This window comes from Drosophila teissieri, chromosome X, assembly GCF_016746235.2.
Source record: "Drosophila teissieri strain GT53w chromosome X, Prin_Dtei_1.1, whole genome shotgun sequence".
Lineage (NCBI taxonomy): Eukaryota > Metazoa > Arthropoda > Insecta > Diptera > Drosophilidae > Drosophila > Drosophila teissieri.
Genome location: NC_053034.1, coordinates 2488286 through 2501654, shown reverse-complemented (window position 1 = coordinate 2501654; position 13369 = coordinate 2488286). Strand labels below are relative to the sequence as shown.

Sequence of the window (13369 nt, the reverse complement as noted above, 5' to 3'; positions counted from 1 at the left end):
ATTTCGTTTCCATATATTGCTTACATATTTCCTATAAATATTATATATAGTACTTCATTTTATTAACTTTTCTCCAAGTGATGAAGACGTTTCTTTCACTTTGGCACTTGGTCACACTTGACTTTCGGTCAAAACAAACTGCACAATAATTAATGTATTTAAGAACTTTTGATACCACTGCAAAAGTAGGCAAAATTCAGGTGCTATATGTATGCAATTGATATATAGACAGCATGGAAATCGGCAGCGATCAGTCCTACCAGGACTTCTTTGACAAGTTGCGTAGGTGAGTCGTCTGATTCTGGAGCGGATTAGGATACAAGTACTGCATATTAAGTAAATGTTTATGTATATATAAACTGCAGTGAATCGGCACCTCGAAACTTGCGCCAGATCTTCGAGGACGACGATCGTCCACTGGCGAACGAATCAACCAGTTTGCGTTATCAACCAGGTAGCTCCAAGAAATCGCAGGCTGGCAAGCGACCGGCAATGAGCAGGAGTAGCACCCTGGAAACGGGTGATCCACCGCCGGCCGCCTGGAACACGGCCATTGCCAAGGTGGTGCATGCGTATCAGAGCAACGAGAATGTGGGACGCGTTGGTCTGGCCCTCTCGATTCTGGGCGAGATGGAGGCCAGCAAGCTGATTGTCTACAGGAGCAAGAGCCAGGTGCTGACCACGCTGCAATTGACGCCGCGTGGCGGCAAGGTGATACTGCGGGAATCCTATTTGCAGTTCTACGATGACGAGCAGCGCTGCTGGAGCCTGCGATTCGACAAGGAAACGGATGAGCAGGAATTCGTAACGCTTATGCGCAAAAACAAACTGCCAGTGGAGCACTTTCTCAGCGAGGTTTCCAGCTCGGCATCGCCTTCCTGCGAGGACTCCAAGTCCCAGGTTAAATCTACGGTCACAAAGGCGACGGCCAATCCCCCACAGCCGCAACCACGTTCCCGCGTGGCGCTTCCAACGCTGGAGAAGCCGGATGACGAGGAACCCGTAGAGGAACCAACGCCTTCCAACGAGGATGTGATAGTCACGCCACTGCCCCGACCCATAGGCTCGTCAAATAGCCAGAGAAAGCCCAGTTCCAGTTCCCTGGCGGTGGCCACCACTGCACCGAGCGGCGATACTCCGTTGGCTGTGACAACACTGGACAAATATCTGGACGAACAGCGAGCCTCGGGTGTGTTGATGGAGCACAAGATGGACGCCATTCTGCAGGCCATGAATCGCATGGGTGGCGGCAAGTCGAGTGTGCCCCCAGAGAAGTCAAGTGATCCGCTGCTGGAACGCGACAGCGAGGACGAAATGTTGGAACTGGAGCAGAAGCTGCTCAACTTCAAGCGGGAGAATCGTGCACTCATGCGAAACCTCAAAGCGCGCGAACAGGCGCTGGAGGATCTACGCTGCTCCGCGTGCGCTCTATGCGAGGAGCTACTGGTCCAGAACAGCGATCTCAAGGAGCAGAATGCCCAGCTATTGGCCAGCAAGCATATTTCTGATGCAAGCACAGCTTCCCCTGCCCATTGTCGCAGCTGCGAGCAGTCTTCCCGGCAAATAGCCAAAATGCAGCGACAAATCGCCGCCCTGCATGAAGCACTGCGAATCTTTCAGAAGTCGGGCGACTCCCAGTCGGGCCGTTTATAGTACCTATGTAAGCGTATATGTTCTGTATTACTATCCAAAAATGTATTAAATCGTTCGTTAGGTCTCGTAACATATCCATAAATACAAGCCAGACACTACCAGCTCTCTTCAAAAGTCAAAAGTCACGAGTCCTTGTAATTGAGATTACCAATGCATGGCGATCAGTTACAAAGCGATTTTCTAACTTATTACAACTATTCGTGGAACAAAAAGTACCAGATAAGATGATATATTAGCTGATATTAATGGGCGATATATAAAAGTTAATGCCTAGGCTAAAACAATGGGGGAATATTGTAAATAGCAACCCGTATTTAAATTATGAAAACACCGCAACGCGCGACTTCCTCTTGTACAAACTAATTTGTTGTATTTGCAGCACATCAGGCTGAAACTTAAGGGCTAAGACAAGTCTAGAGTTTAGTGCTTGCGTTTCGTAATCCGGGGAAGAGTTCATCGGGGACCTGGTTTTTGGGACCTGGAACTGGAGGCAGTCTCTGTGGATGTGGAAGGGAAGGACGCGCTGGCGGTCCTACACTTTTACGGCTAAAATGGAAATCGAGCTAGTTTACGGAGCGAGTGCTTTGGGAGGCAGCTGTGTATCCTGATACCGATACTGTTCCTGATCCTGATCCTGGATACAGATCCAGATCCAGATTCTCTTGCTGATCTAGCTGATCCATCCATCTCAGTAGGTGCTGCTGTCGCTGAGGCTGCTCAGGTAGCTGCTGCCGGCGGTCGGAGCACCGGAGCCGCCGGCGCGATGTCGCTTCCGCTTCACCTTGGTCTTCTTGCGCCGCAGCATGGCCGTGTCCGTGGACTTGCGCTTGTACTTGCCCTGCCGCTTCTTCTTGCGTCCGTACTCGTCCGATTCACTGGTGCTGGACTCCTCATTGTCGCTGGAATCGGACTCGGACTCGGACGAATCGCCCGACGTGGTGGAGTCATCACTCGAGTCGTCCGATGACGACGATGAGCTGCTGGCTGATGAGGAGGAGGAGGAGGACGACGATGACGACGAATCCGAGCTGGAAGTGGTGGAGGAGCGTCGTCGCTTTGACTTCTTGCTTGTGCTCCCGCTGCTGGGTCGCTTGCCCGTTTTGGTTTTGGCCAGCTCGCTGCTGCTGTTGCTGCTGCTATTGGTCTTTTTGTGCTTCCGGCTCTTCTTCGTTCCGTGCTTCTTGTGGCGCACCGACTTCTTGTCCTTCTCCTTGTCCTTGTCCCTGTCGGCCAACTTGTGGCTGCGCTTTGAATTGCTTCGCTTCTTTTCCTTGCTTCGGTTGCCCACCTTCTCCTTCTCTCTCACTCTATCTCTGTCCCTCTCTCGCTCCTTTTCTCGCTTCTTCGCCTTGAGCCTGTCCCGGCTCTTGTCCTTGCTCCTCTCCCGGTTGGTGGCTGTCGCCAGCGGAATGGGCGCCACTGGTGGCGGCACCTCAGCGCCGCCCTTCAGCTCCTGGGCTCGCAGTTCCGTCAGCGGCGTGAGGTAGTCCAGCTCCGAGTCCGAGCTGGTGCTCTCCACATCCAGCAGGATCTCCTTGTTGGGGTCCACCTGCGCGATCAGACGCATTAGCCATGTTTTTTTGTGTGAGTTGGGCATGTGGGGTTAAAGTAAACAAGACATGCGGTCTTTGCACTTACCTTGAGAAAATTGCGGCATTGGTAGGTCAGGTGACCGGCGTAGCCGCATTTCTTGCAGGCTGCTCTTAGCGTATCCTTGTTGGCGCTCGCCAGTGGAAAGTTCATGGCCGCTGCGCTGCCGGTCGATCCTTTGCGGCGCTAGGGGACGGGGCGGTGGCGGTGCGGTGCAGTGCGGTGCGGTGGGCTGCTTGACCACTGATTATTTCGCCTCGCGCAGCATTAATTGATATATGCACAACAACAACAACAACAACAATGGGGGAAAAATGAAACGCGAGTTGAAGTAAATCGCGATTTTGGTGTGACCATGCGCGTTCTATTCAAAACACACCAAGCGGCTGACCAGCCGAGTTTCACACCACCCCAAAAACCGCTTAGCCGTGACACGCACCGATAGACCATATTTTAGGGGGGGTAACACTGGCAAACGAAAAATACCATCCACCTGAATGAAATCTGGTCCCACTGGACGCCAGCACAGTTTAGTTGTTTACCAAATTTCAAGCTCTACGGTTGAGTCGCGCACAAAAAGGGCGCCAAAAAACTTGGACACGACTCGCGAACGTTCAAACAGTTCATTTATATCCAGCCAATTTCGCGTAGTTCCCGGCGCTTTGCGCCCAGCTGCAGTCCGTGTTGTTAATTACGTGGGATAGTTATTGTTTTTTTGCAAGTGCTTTTGAGTGCCGAAACTAAACCAGTGCTGCGTAAGCCATCGCAATCGCGTCCCAGTTCAATCGCCTGGCAAAAAGGACACAGTTTGTTAGCCATGGCCCAAGCAGAGGCCAAGACCACGTGCACGCGGCGTCGCCGCCAGTTTTTGCCCGATGGCCAGAATCGGCAGCAGCGACAACAACAACATTGTTAGCGGTTCCCTCTCAAACAATACCGTTGTGTATTTGTAACGGCTTGGATCGCGTACCGTTAATCGTGGATTGTGGCATTAACTTGAACTGGTCGAGCGGCTAGCAGTGATTATCCTTGTGATCCCGCCCATCGAGAGTGGGGATAAAAACATTGGCAACAGTTGGACGTTGGAAGTTCGTAAGCAGTTGAAGCAGTCAAGCCAGACATCAGGTGAGTGCTTGGTATTCTTTGAAAAATGAAACATTTCAAATTATATTGAAGGTGATGCAAATTTGACACTCAAAAGTGAAATATGCATCCATCAAGTGTTTAAATCAAATAAAATAGAGTTAATTAAAAAGAAAGTGTGTCGAGACGAGGCAATGATGATTCCATAGTTAATTTTCAGCAATTTAAGTGTCGGCAGTTAATTCATTCGAGTGTCACATTCCATCCGGTGTGATTGCTTTATTGTCGGCCAGTGTGACCAATGCACAGTGCAATGCATTCATCGCCTGGGAGACCAAGCCTCCGTATTAATTACAAACAAATTAAAATTTTTGCCTCGCCCACTGCCCACGCCTTAATTAAAGACGCCAAAGAGTAACGGTAATAACCGACAACGGGAACGACGGCCGTCGGGGGTTTACGTTATTCGTTATTCGTTATTCCTTATTGTTGTTTTTGTACTGCTGTGGATGCTGGCCCTTGTTGTTGCTATTGCTGTTGCACTTGTTGTTGCTAGCGTAATTGTGCCAGACATCGTCGCTCATTCTCGCTAACGCTCAGACCGTACACTGAAAGAAAAGCTGATATGTAGCTACAGCTAGTGCATGCGAGGAGTAGTGTGACCATGCCTGCCAGGGAGTAACTACTCCTACAGTTTTATATTATTGATAAGATATATTTATGTAATTTTTTAAAGTCTCAACACCTCGATTTGAAAAATGAAAAGTACCCATTTTATTTTCGTTTTTTTTTGTCCGTGTATGGACTCCAAGCGCCACCCCATTGGACCACAACCCCCTCTAAAATCACCCGCACACGCCGCTCTCCGCCCCGCCTCCTGGCCACGTTTTCTTCTTGGTCCTTGCCTGCTTTTGTTGGCAGGAAAAAATAATAAAAGCTAGGGGCTGTGCTGAAAGGGGGCCGGGTAAGGGGATCGGGCTGGCAGCTGAAAACTGTGTCGCTTTCGCCTGCGTGCGGTGACTGCAAAACTGTTGCCCAAAACAAATGACTAGAAACATGATTGTGCCCCACTCTGCCACGTCCGCCTTTCCCCCCATCGCTGATTTATGCCAGCGGCAAAATTATGAAAAATTGTTGCAGCTAAATTTAAAAGAAATCTGAAAGTAAACACAACCGAGAAACGTACACCAAAGAGGCGAAAATAAATAAATTCGATAATTTATCCATAAATTCTGGACTCGCAGCATTTTCGGCGTCAACGGCGGCTATCGGCCTTGGTGCTTACCGTTGGTGCTGTTGCTAGTGGTAGTAGCAGTGGCAGTGGCAGTGCCAGTGCCAGTGCACCCATTCCACCCATTCAGCCATACCCCTGCTTTGTAGCAATTAACATGTGCAAATTTCTGGCCACATAAATTTCCGTAAACTGTTTGTTGCTCCCAGCGCCAAATCTCTGCGTCTGTCGGGAGGAGCCATAAATTTCTTGTCGCGTTGAATGGGGAGTGTCCAGTAGCACAAGATCTACAGATATAGATGGTAAATCTTTGGAGCCAAAGGCGAGATAAAGCAACGAAATTGACCTAGGAGATCAATCCTTAAAATGTATATTATTGGGGTTAGGATTTTGTATTTATCCAACTAGACTGGCCTTGAATTGGCTTGTGGCATACCTAATCGAAAAATATATTCAAAGATATCTGCTACCCATTTTAAGCCAAGGTCAAGTGTGTGCTAACAATGTGACCAAAGTTCATCGCTATGCATCTGAAGCAAAATCACTTAAAGTACATTATAAATCATCATTAAGTTGAATAGAAGCATTTTACAATTACATTCAGGCATTTGTGCCCACGGCGAAATATTTTGATTGTGGAATAAAACGAACTCAATAGTACAAGGTGGATAAGATGGGGAAATCAAACCGGCTCAAGCTCCAAACTATCAAAGTCGAATAAAGCGGAGTATAATCCTTGCCGCCGGTTGCCATTACTTGAGTGAATGACCCTCTGGCAGTTCGACATCGTCAATAGTATATAGTTATGTGCATACTTATGTATATATGCGTGTAATATCGTGTCATTCAGTGACACTCAAAACTCTCAAGTGCATTCAAAATTTAAGTGCGCATTTAAATAGGTGGCGGCGGTTTGTGCCTTGCCACCGAAACTTGGCGCCCCAAAAAGACCCGGATGAAGATGGATAGATGGATGGATGGATGTGGGTGGATGTGGATGTAGTGTGTGGGTGTGTGATAGAGAGGATTCTAATGCGGTAGAGCAAGAGGGAAGGAGTTCAAAGGAAAGGGACGGCACTAGAGCAGCTGAGCGTGCACCGCAGAGTCAAAGAAGGAGCTCAAAGTGGCTTACGCTTGACTGATTTAATGCATGTCAAAATGTCAAAATATATGCATGCACAAAGAAAACCGTTACATGAATCCCTTTAGCCCACCACCCACACCTCCTACCACCTCCCCCCTGTTTTCGGTCACAGATTCTCGGACTCGGAAGTCCCTTTGCCATAGTCAAAACAATTATAAATGATAAATGTCAAACAGAGATGGACAGTGGCAAAAGGAGAGAGATGACAGATGCTACACGGTGGGAAAATGTCTTGAGGAACTGGCGGAACTTAATACACAGGATGTCAGGTATTTTAGTGAGAGATATATGTATATACCTAGTGTATACTACACAACACAATTCTTTATGAGCTACAAAAATATCTGCACATCGCGGTACTTGATTGCATCTCGCATGAATGTATGATTTCTATATGAAATAATTGTTTTGCGTGTATAGAAGTGACAAGGGGGCAAGGGAGGGGGGCTTAAGGAGCGAAAGGGACAACGAGCAGCATTTAAATATGCAAACTGGCAAACAAACACACAGATAACACACACATATTAAACTTAATTTGGCGCAGCTCATTAATAAAACACAAGCAGGCAAACAAACAAACATGCACATACACTGAAACCTAGGCGGAGAGCCATTAAAACTTTAAAGTGTTGTCGCTGTGAGAAAGCGGTGGAAAGTGGGAGAAATCGGGAGTAAGGGGTTGAGGGTTGAGGGAGGGTTGGTGGCTGGCTGACATAATTTATGCAAAATATAAACCGAGCGACAGGCAAAAACAACTTATTAAAAAATACGTACAACAAACGAGCGACAGCTATAAATAACCTGGCCAAGTAAAAGCCATCAGAGAAAAAGGGGCGGGCGCCGAAATGTCGGGGGAGTGGCAGTGGAGAACTTTTTCAAGTGGCTGCGAAACTGTAAACATTCTCCAACTGCCTTGCCACAGCAATTTTTCCCAGGACAACGGAGCATATGCACTGCGGCAGGACTCTCGGGGGAGGAAAACAACGGGGATCATACTATTTTACACATTATAAATTAACTTTATGCGGGGAGGCAATGTACAAATGATGCAGCTCAAAGTTTTCATTGAACTTGATTGCTTCTGTTAAGCAAATAAATTCATATGGGTTTTAATGTTGTTTCCATGAAATTCAAGTCACTGAAGTTGTTAACAGTTTACTTTCTATATTTTCTATATTATTTGAATGAAACCGTAAATAAACACAAACTAAAAACGGCTTAGAATATGCGCACTATACAAAGACTGGAAAATGAAGAAAGTTTGTTTGTATTTATAATAAAGCAAGGTGGAGTTATTATTTTTTTTTCGAAAGTATCCTATAAAAACTAAGCAACAAAAGGGTGAACTTTTAATGGTTACGCCACATTTACCTTGCAGTAAAAATCCTTTTTTTTTTTGTTTGTACGGATCATACATACATATACTCGTATGTATATATTTAGAGACCATTAAAAAAATGCAGGAAAACTTCTTTGTTGTTTACCTTCATCAATTGGCTTTTGTGTGCACTTTTGTTTTCGAAAACCCCAGAGAACATAATCCAAATTATAAGCCCCAGATGTGTGTCGCAAAGTTTGAGTTGTTTTTCGGAGCACGGGTACATTATTATTATTTTGTTGCCCCACGACCAATGCCAAATCCTCATGAGTCTCCTCGTCCTTAAAGGACATTCAGGTTTCGGCTTAGCCTCAGCCCAATCGTCTTTCCCTTTCGTGTTTCGTGTTTACTTGTGTTTTACGGCTGTCGCCGCCTGCGGCTCGTCCAAACAATTTTCAGTTTCATTTTCGTTTAGTGTCAAGTGGCAGCAAGAACAGCAACAACTAATGGTAATAGCCCTGCACACGACAAGCGACTAAAACTGCTGGAAATAATATCGGGCAACAAACAGTTGTCAGGCCCAGCTGCTTGTTACGGCGACTCTTTGCCCCTTCCCCCTTTCCGCTTTCCCCCCCAAAGAAAACCAGCTAAAAGCGAAGAAAAGCGGGCCAAGAAGTGCCAAATGGCCGAGAGGGGCGAGAGGGGGAGATAGGTTCCTAAGTGGATGGCAGATAGCCTGATCTGGGTCTTGTCTCTGGATTATCTTCCCGCTTAACCCCATGCACCCCAAAAACACTGCACGAAAATGGCGCAAAAACAAGGGAGAGAAATGAGAACGAAACCCAGAATTAAATGCCTCGACGAATGAATCCTCTTTTTAATTATCCCCATAAATAGGTGGGTCATTTATCGCAATGCCAAATGGTCGCTGGCCTGCCATGAATACCCCCATTCTCATACTCACTCACCACCTATTATGAATGCGAATTAAACGTGAATTTATAGAAGAAATGACACAAATGCTGGCCATTAAAAACGGCTAACGAAATGTGATAATGCGCACACTTACGAGTATATAACTACTTGTTGATTAATGGCAAATTAGAGTGCATTTTAAAGTATTTGTGGCAGGGCAGCTTGGCACTACAAACTGGTACGATGTACTTTGCCCTGCTTTCGGATGAATATATGTATGTATAAAAATCATGTATAACATGAATAACATTCAGTGAGCTCTGTTCTTTTCTCGCAGTGTGGGTCAGTATTTTGCTTCAACCAATATTGCTGGCTGCGGGCTAGAAAACTTGGTTGTTTCAGTTTGATTCCGATTGTTGGTGTTGTGTGCCGGACTGGAACTAGTTTGCTTAGCTAAGCTAAGCTAAGCACTTCCTCTTCCCGGGCTGATTTATATACACAAACACTAGCACAAACACAAACACAGGCACACGCACACACACACACACACATTTCGAAAAGGGGGACACATTTACACATTTTCAGTGCTGCTCAAACTGAAAGTGTGCACATAAATTAAGGTAAGGGCGCCACTTGCATGTGTGTGCGTGTGTGTGTGTGGGAATCAAGCGATTTCTTAACCTTATTTTTCTCAACTTTTTACAAACACAATGCACACGACAAAATGAATAATGGCTTTGGCAGAATAGATTAAAAGTCACTTTCCACTTTAGTTTAAGCAATTTCGAAATATGTAGTTCTTTAATTATGATATATTGTATTTATGTATTTACGTATGTTCCTATACATGAAATCAAGCAATGCATAAGTACAATTTGTTATAGACTATAACATACATTGCATAGATCTCAGTGTTTCTCTCAGTGTTTGGGCACTTGAGCGTTGCCATTTGATGGCTCTTCGGGATATTGAATGCAGATCATCCGTTTTCGCAGGCAAAGCAATCTTGCAAATTGCACATGCACAACCTTAACTTAACGCACACAATCATGGCTGCCGTTAACCGGTACGTACTACGTACCTATTTTGCACAAACACAGACGTGCACACAGTGCGTATGATTAATTTAAATGCATGGCTATTTGCATAGCAACCAATGAGATGCAATTGCGTGACGCCGATGAAATGGATTGAACTTAGACAATGTGCACAGCTTCTTGAGAAGCTCATTGCCCGCCCATCGAATTTAATATTTTACTTAAATATTGCACCTATTTAAATAATGCTAAACTTAATTTTTATTCATTATTTTTGTTACATTTTCTTATGGTTTTAGTTGTCCCTGTTTCGTGCGCATATCCTGTGCTCTACTCCCCACTCAATCATTAGCTTATGGAATAAAAGAAGTAATAAAATCTAAATAGCTCTTGTTCCAGTGTCCCAGGACATGCCACTTGGGTTTTTATAGCCTTTTCTAATTAAGTTAAGCTCACATAACAATTTGGGTTGGCGGGAGCACGAAATAGTTTGCCGGAGCTCAAATGTCAGGCAAACATTTTCATAAGACGCTCAACGATCTCATTCGTTTGAGTGCGCGAGTGTGTGTGTTTGTGTGGGTGTGTGTGTCTGTCTGTGTGTGTGCATTGCCTTGAACCGTTTTAACATCTTAAAAGGACTCGTTCTATTTGCTTAAGGCACACTCAAAATCAATTAAACGCATAGTTTCCAGTTGCAGCTCGCTCTCTGTCTGTCTGTGTGACTGCCTGCCTGTCTGTCTGGTTGCCTGTCTCTACTTTTTGGCCAAAAAACTGTGCTGCATTTTTATGCGCTACGCTCGAATTCATTAGCGTCTAAAGTCGAAGTGTCTTTCTGTCTTTTTGTCTGTCTGTCTGGAAATACTTCTGTCTGGCAGCTTGAAGTGTTTAGCTTATTGAAAACTTTTCATTTGGCCCCGCGTGGGCACGTTTAGCTCAAAGTTGCCGCCCTGCCGCCAAACCGGCTGACAAACTGAGCAAACTGAGCAAACTGAACAAACTGCACAAACTGAACCAACTCAACTGCCGGCTGTCGCGCTAATCAGCCAGCGAATGCGACTCCACAAAATGTATGCAAAAAATATGTGCTGGCACTGAACAAAAAAGGCGCAAGACCCTAACAGATATAATTAAAAGTAAGTGGCAATAACATCTACCGACCGCTTTTGAAATATTATTTCAAATTATTATATATTATTTATATATAAAAAATATATTTGCAAAAAATTGATTGCCGAAACCCGGGATTGAACCGGGGACCTTTAGATCTTCAGTCTAACGCTCTCCCAACTGAGCTATTTCGGCACTTGCGATTGTGAGTGCGAAAATCATGTTATTAAAAGTGCAGACTAAGACTTGCAATTAGTAGAGCTCAATTAGTAGAGCTGTATATAGTATTACCTAAACAGAAGCCACTCAGTTACCTTGAATGTAACTCATTATATAATGGAAATATTTCGTTGGCGATAAGAAGCGATTTGCGTGTATAAACTAATCATAGTCAACGTAGCTTGACAATCTACAAAATATTTCACGTAATTACTACGAATGAACTCCAAGTTAAACTATTCAGATGCAATTAAGGAGGTAATAATGGCATTACAACTTAATTAAAGGATCCGTTCTAATTTTTCTGAGTGCTCATCTGGCTGTAGGTTCAGCTTTTGGCTTTAGCATCTGCAGCTGCATCTGCATCTGCATTCTAGCTTCAGTGGAGAGGCGGGCAAAGTTTGCCTGAATTATGTAGCGCGACGGTAATTTGAGGCAAACTTTTGACGCTCAAATAGTTTTGGACACAACGCTAAAGCTTCAAGTTCGCAGTGGGGATCGCGGCGAACAGCAGGGGCGCGTCAAAAAGGGGCGGGGAGGGGAGGGGGTGGTTAAGTCAGGGGCGTTAGCTGGTAAATGGAAAAACTCTTAGCGGGGCGGGTGCGTGACTAACAATGTGATTGTTAAAGTATTTGCACTTGATTACAAACTTTGCTGTATGCATATTTATCGAAAGATAAAGGGAACATCCTTTAGCAATTTATCTAGCATAGTTTACTTGTTTTTCAGCTGAGTTTGCAAATAGTGCATAACAATTTTAATTGGATACGTTCAACATCAATTCCCAAAGAGTACTATGAAATTGGAGTGTCAATGTAATACGAAAATGCCATCTAGAGACTCACCACAATAAAAAAAGACTCCTTTAATGCCTGCCTCTTTAGTTCATCAATGGTCTTTTTTTTTTTGGGCAAGCCAGCCAACCGCATCAATCGCTTAGTATACTTTTTGTCAAGTAATTGCCCCGGTTGTGACCCAAATAATCGTTATCGGTAATAACCAAACATTGATTTATCCCCAGTTTTTTTTTCTTTTTGTATGCGCCATTGTCTGCCTAGCGAGACTTCTTAGCATTGCTCTCAACGTAGCATTTGACCCGACCCACACACCGAAAACCGATAACCGAAATCCGGTGACCCCGGCGAAAAAGGAACCCCGTCGAAGTGCCACAGTGCCACAGACAAAGCCATTAAAATCGCCATCAATGCGACCCTGTGGCAAAGCGAATAACGCATGAGAGTACGCTTAGAAAAAGTGGAGTGATGTTGGGGAATTTCGAATCGAATTAAGTTTGTTTTCCCAGCGTAGGGCCTCCGTTTGAAGTGATGCTTACAAAAGAACACTAATTTGTAATCATATCATTGATTTCAAACCGTTTTCTCAGTGCATTCGGCGCCGAAATGCTGAGAATAATCCAGAAACGGAATATCCAATATGGAATACCGAAAATAACCGACAGCAAAACCAATTCCAATTCAAAAACAAATCCATTGTAAATGCGCTTGTCGTCGGTTAAAAGTTTTCCCCGTTTCCCTTTCGCTTTTCTTGTTCTTTTTTTTCTGTTGGGTTTGCAGAGGGCGGCGATGGGCGTGTCGCCGATGGGCGTTTGGCATAATAATAACCGCTAACTTGTCACCTTGCACCGACGTTCGCACTTTTATTACGACCGGATCGAGAACTCGTAAAAAAGGACGTAGGACAAAAAATTACGTGTATCCTTTTTCTAATCGCAAACGCGTGCCCAGTATGGCAAAGCTAGAGTCCCTCGTTCGAGGGGAGCCCCTTTGGAGCACCTAAAAACCAGCATATAGCGCACTATTACTTTTATTTCCTCGGTGGCTAGCAATTGGTTTGCCTTAGCTTTGCTCCCTGTCACTTTTGTGGCCCAGTCCCATTGTGGCCAAAGTCTGGGAATGAGAGTTGGGCAACTGTGCGGCTTTGTGTCGCATACAAAGTGATAACGAAATAAATAAATAATAAATTTCGTTTCCTTTCCTTTCGTTTCGTTTCGTTATGTTTCGTTTGGTTTTTATTTTAACACAGTGTCTAGTGTCTCGCACGATTTTTAGCAA

The 13369-nt window shown here is 45.0% G+C and overlaps 3 protein-coding genes and 1 non-coding gene across 4 annotated transcripts in view; 2 read left to right on the top strand and 2 right to left on the bottom strand.

Annotated features, from left to right (window-relative positions):
• Positions 1–99: 99 nt before the first annotated feature.
• LOC122623279 lies at positions 100–1727 on the top strand. The gene is made up of 2 exons (XM_043802329.1): positions 100–286; positions 366–1727. Exons 1-2 carry the CDS (start codon positions 234–236, stop codon positions 1651–1653), a joined length of 1341 nt encoding a protein of 446 aa, XP_043658264.1. The 5' UTR covers positions 100–233; the 3' UTR covers positions 1654–1727.
• Positions 1728–1997: 270 nt separating this feature from the next.
• LOC122623280 (osteocalcin 2) lies at positions 1998–3615 on the bottom strand. The gene is made up of 2 exons (XM_043802330.1): positions 3292–3615; positions 1998–3202 (listed from the first exon to the last, which is right to left on the bottom strand). Exons 1-2 carry the CDS (start codon positions 3394–3396, stop codon positions 2342–2344), a joined length of 966 nt encoding a protein of 321 aa, XP_043658265.1. The 5' UTR covers positions 3397–3615; the 3' UTR covers positions 1998–2341.
• A 197-nt stretch (positions 3616–3812) lies between these two features.
• Positions 3813–13369, top strand: part of LOC122624366 — a 54043-nt gene continuing 44486 nt past the window's right edge. Inside the window, exon 1 of the mRNA XM_043803874.1 lies at positions 3813–4368. The gene's annotated coding sequence lies outside the window, so the exon portion shown is untranslated. The remainder of the gene's footprint in view (positions 4369–13369) is intronic.
• On the bottom strand, positions 11201–11273 carry Trnaf-gaa. Its single transcript has one exon. It is a non-coding gene; the product is annotated as a tRNA-Phe (tRNA).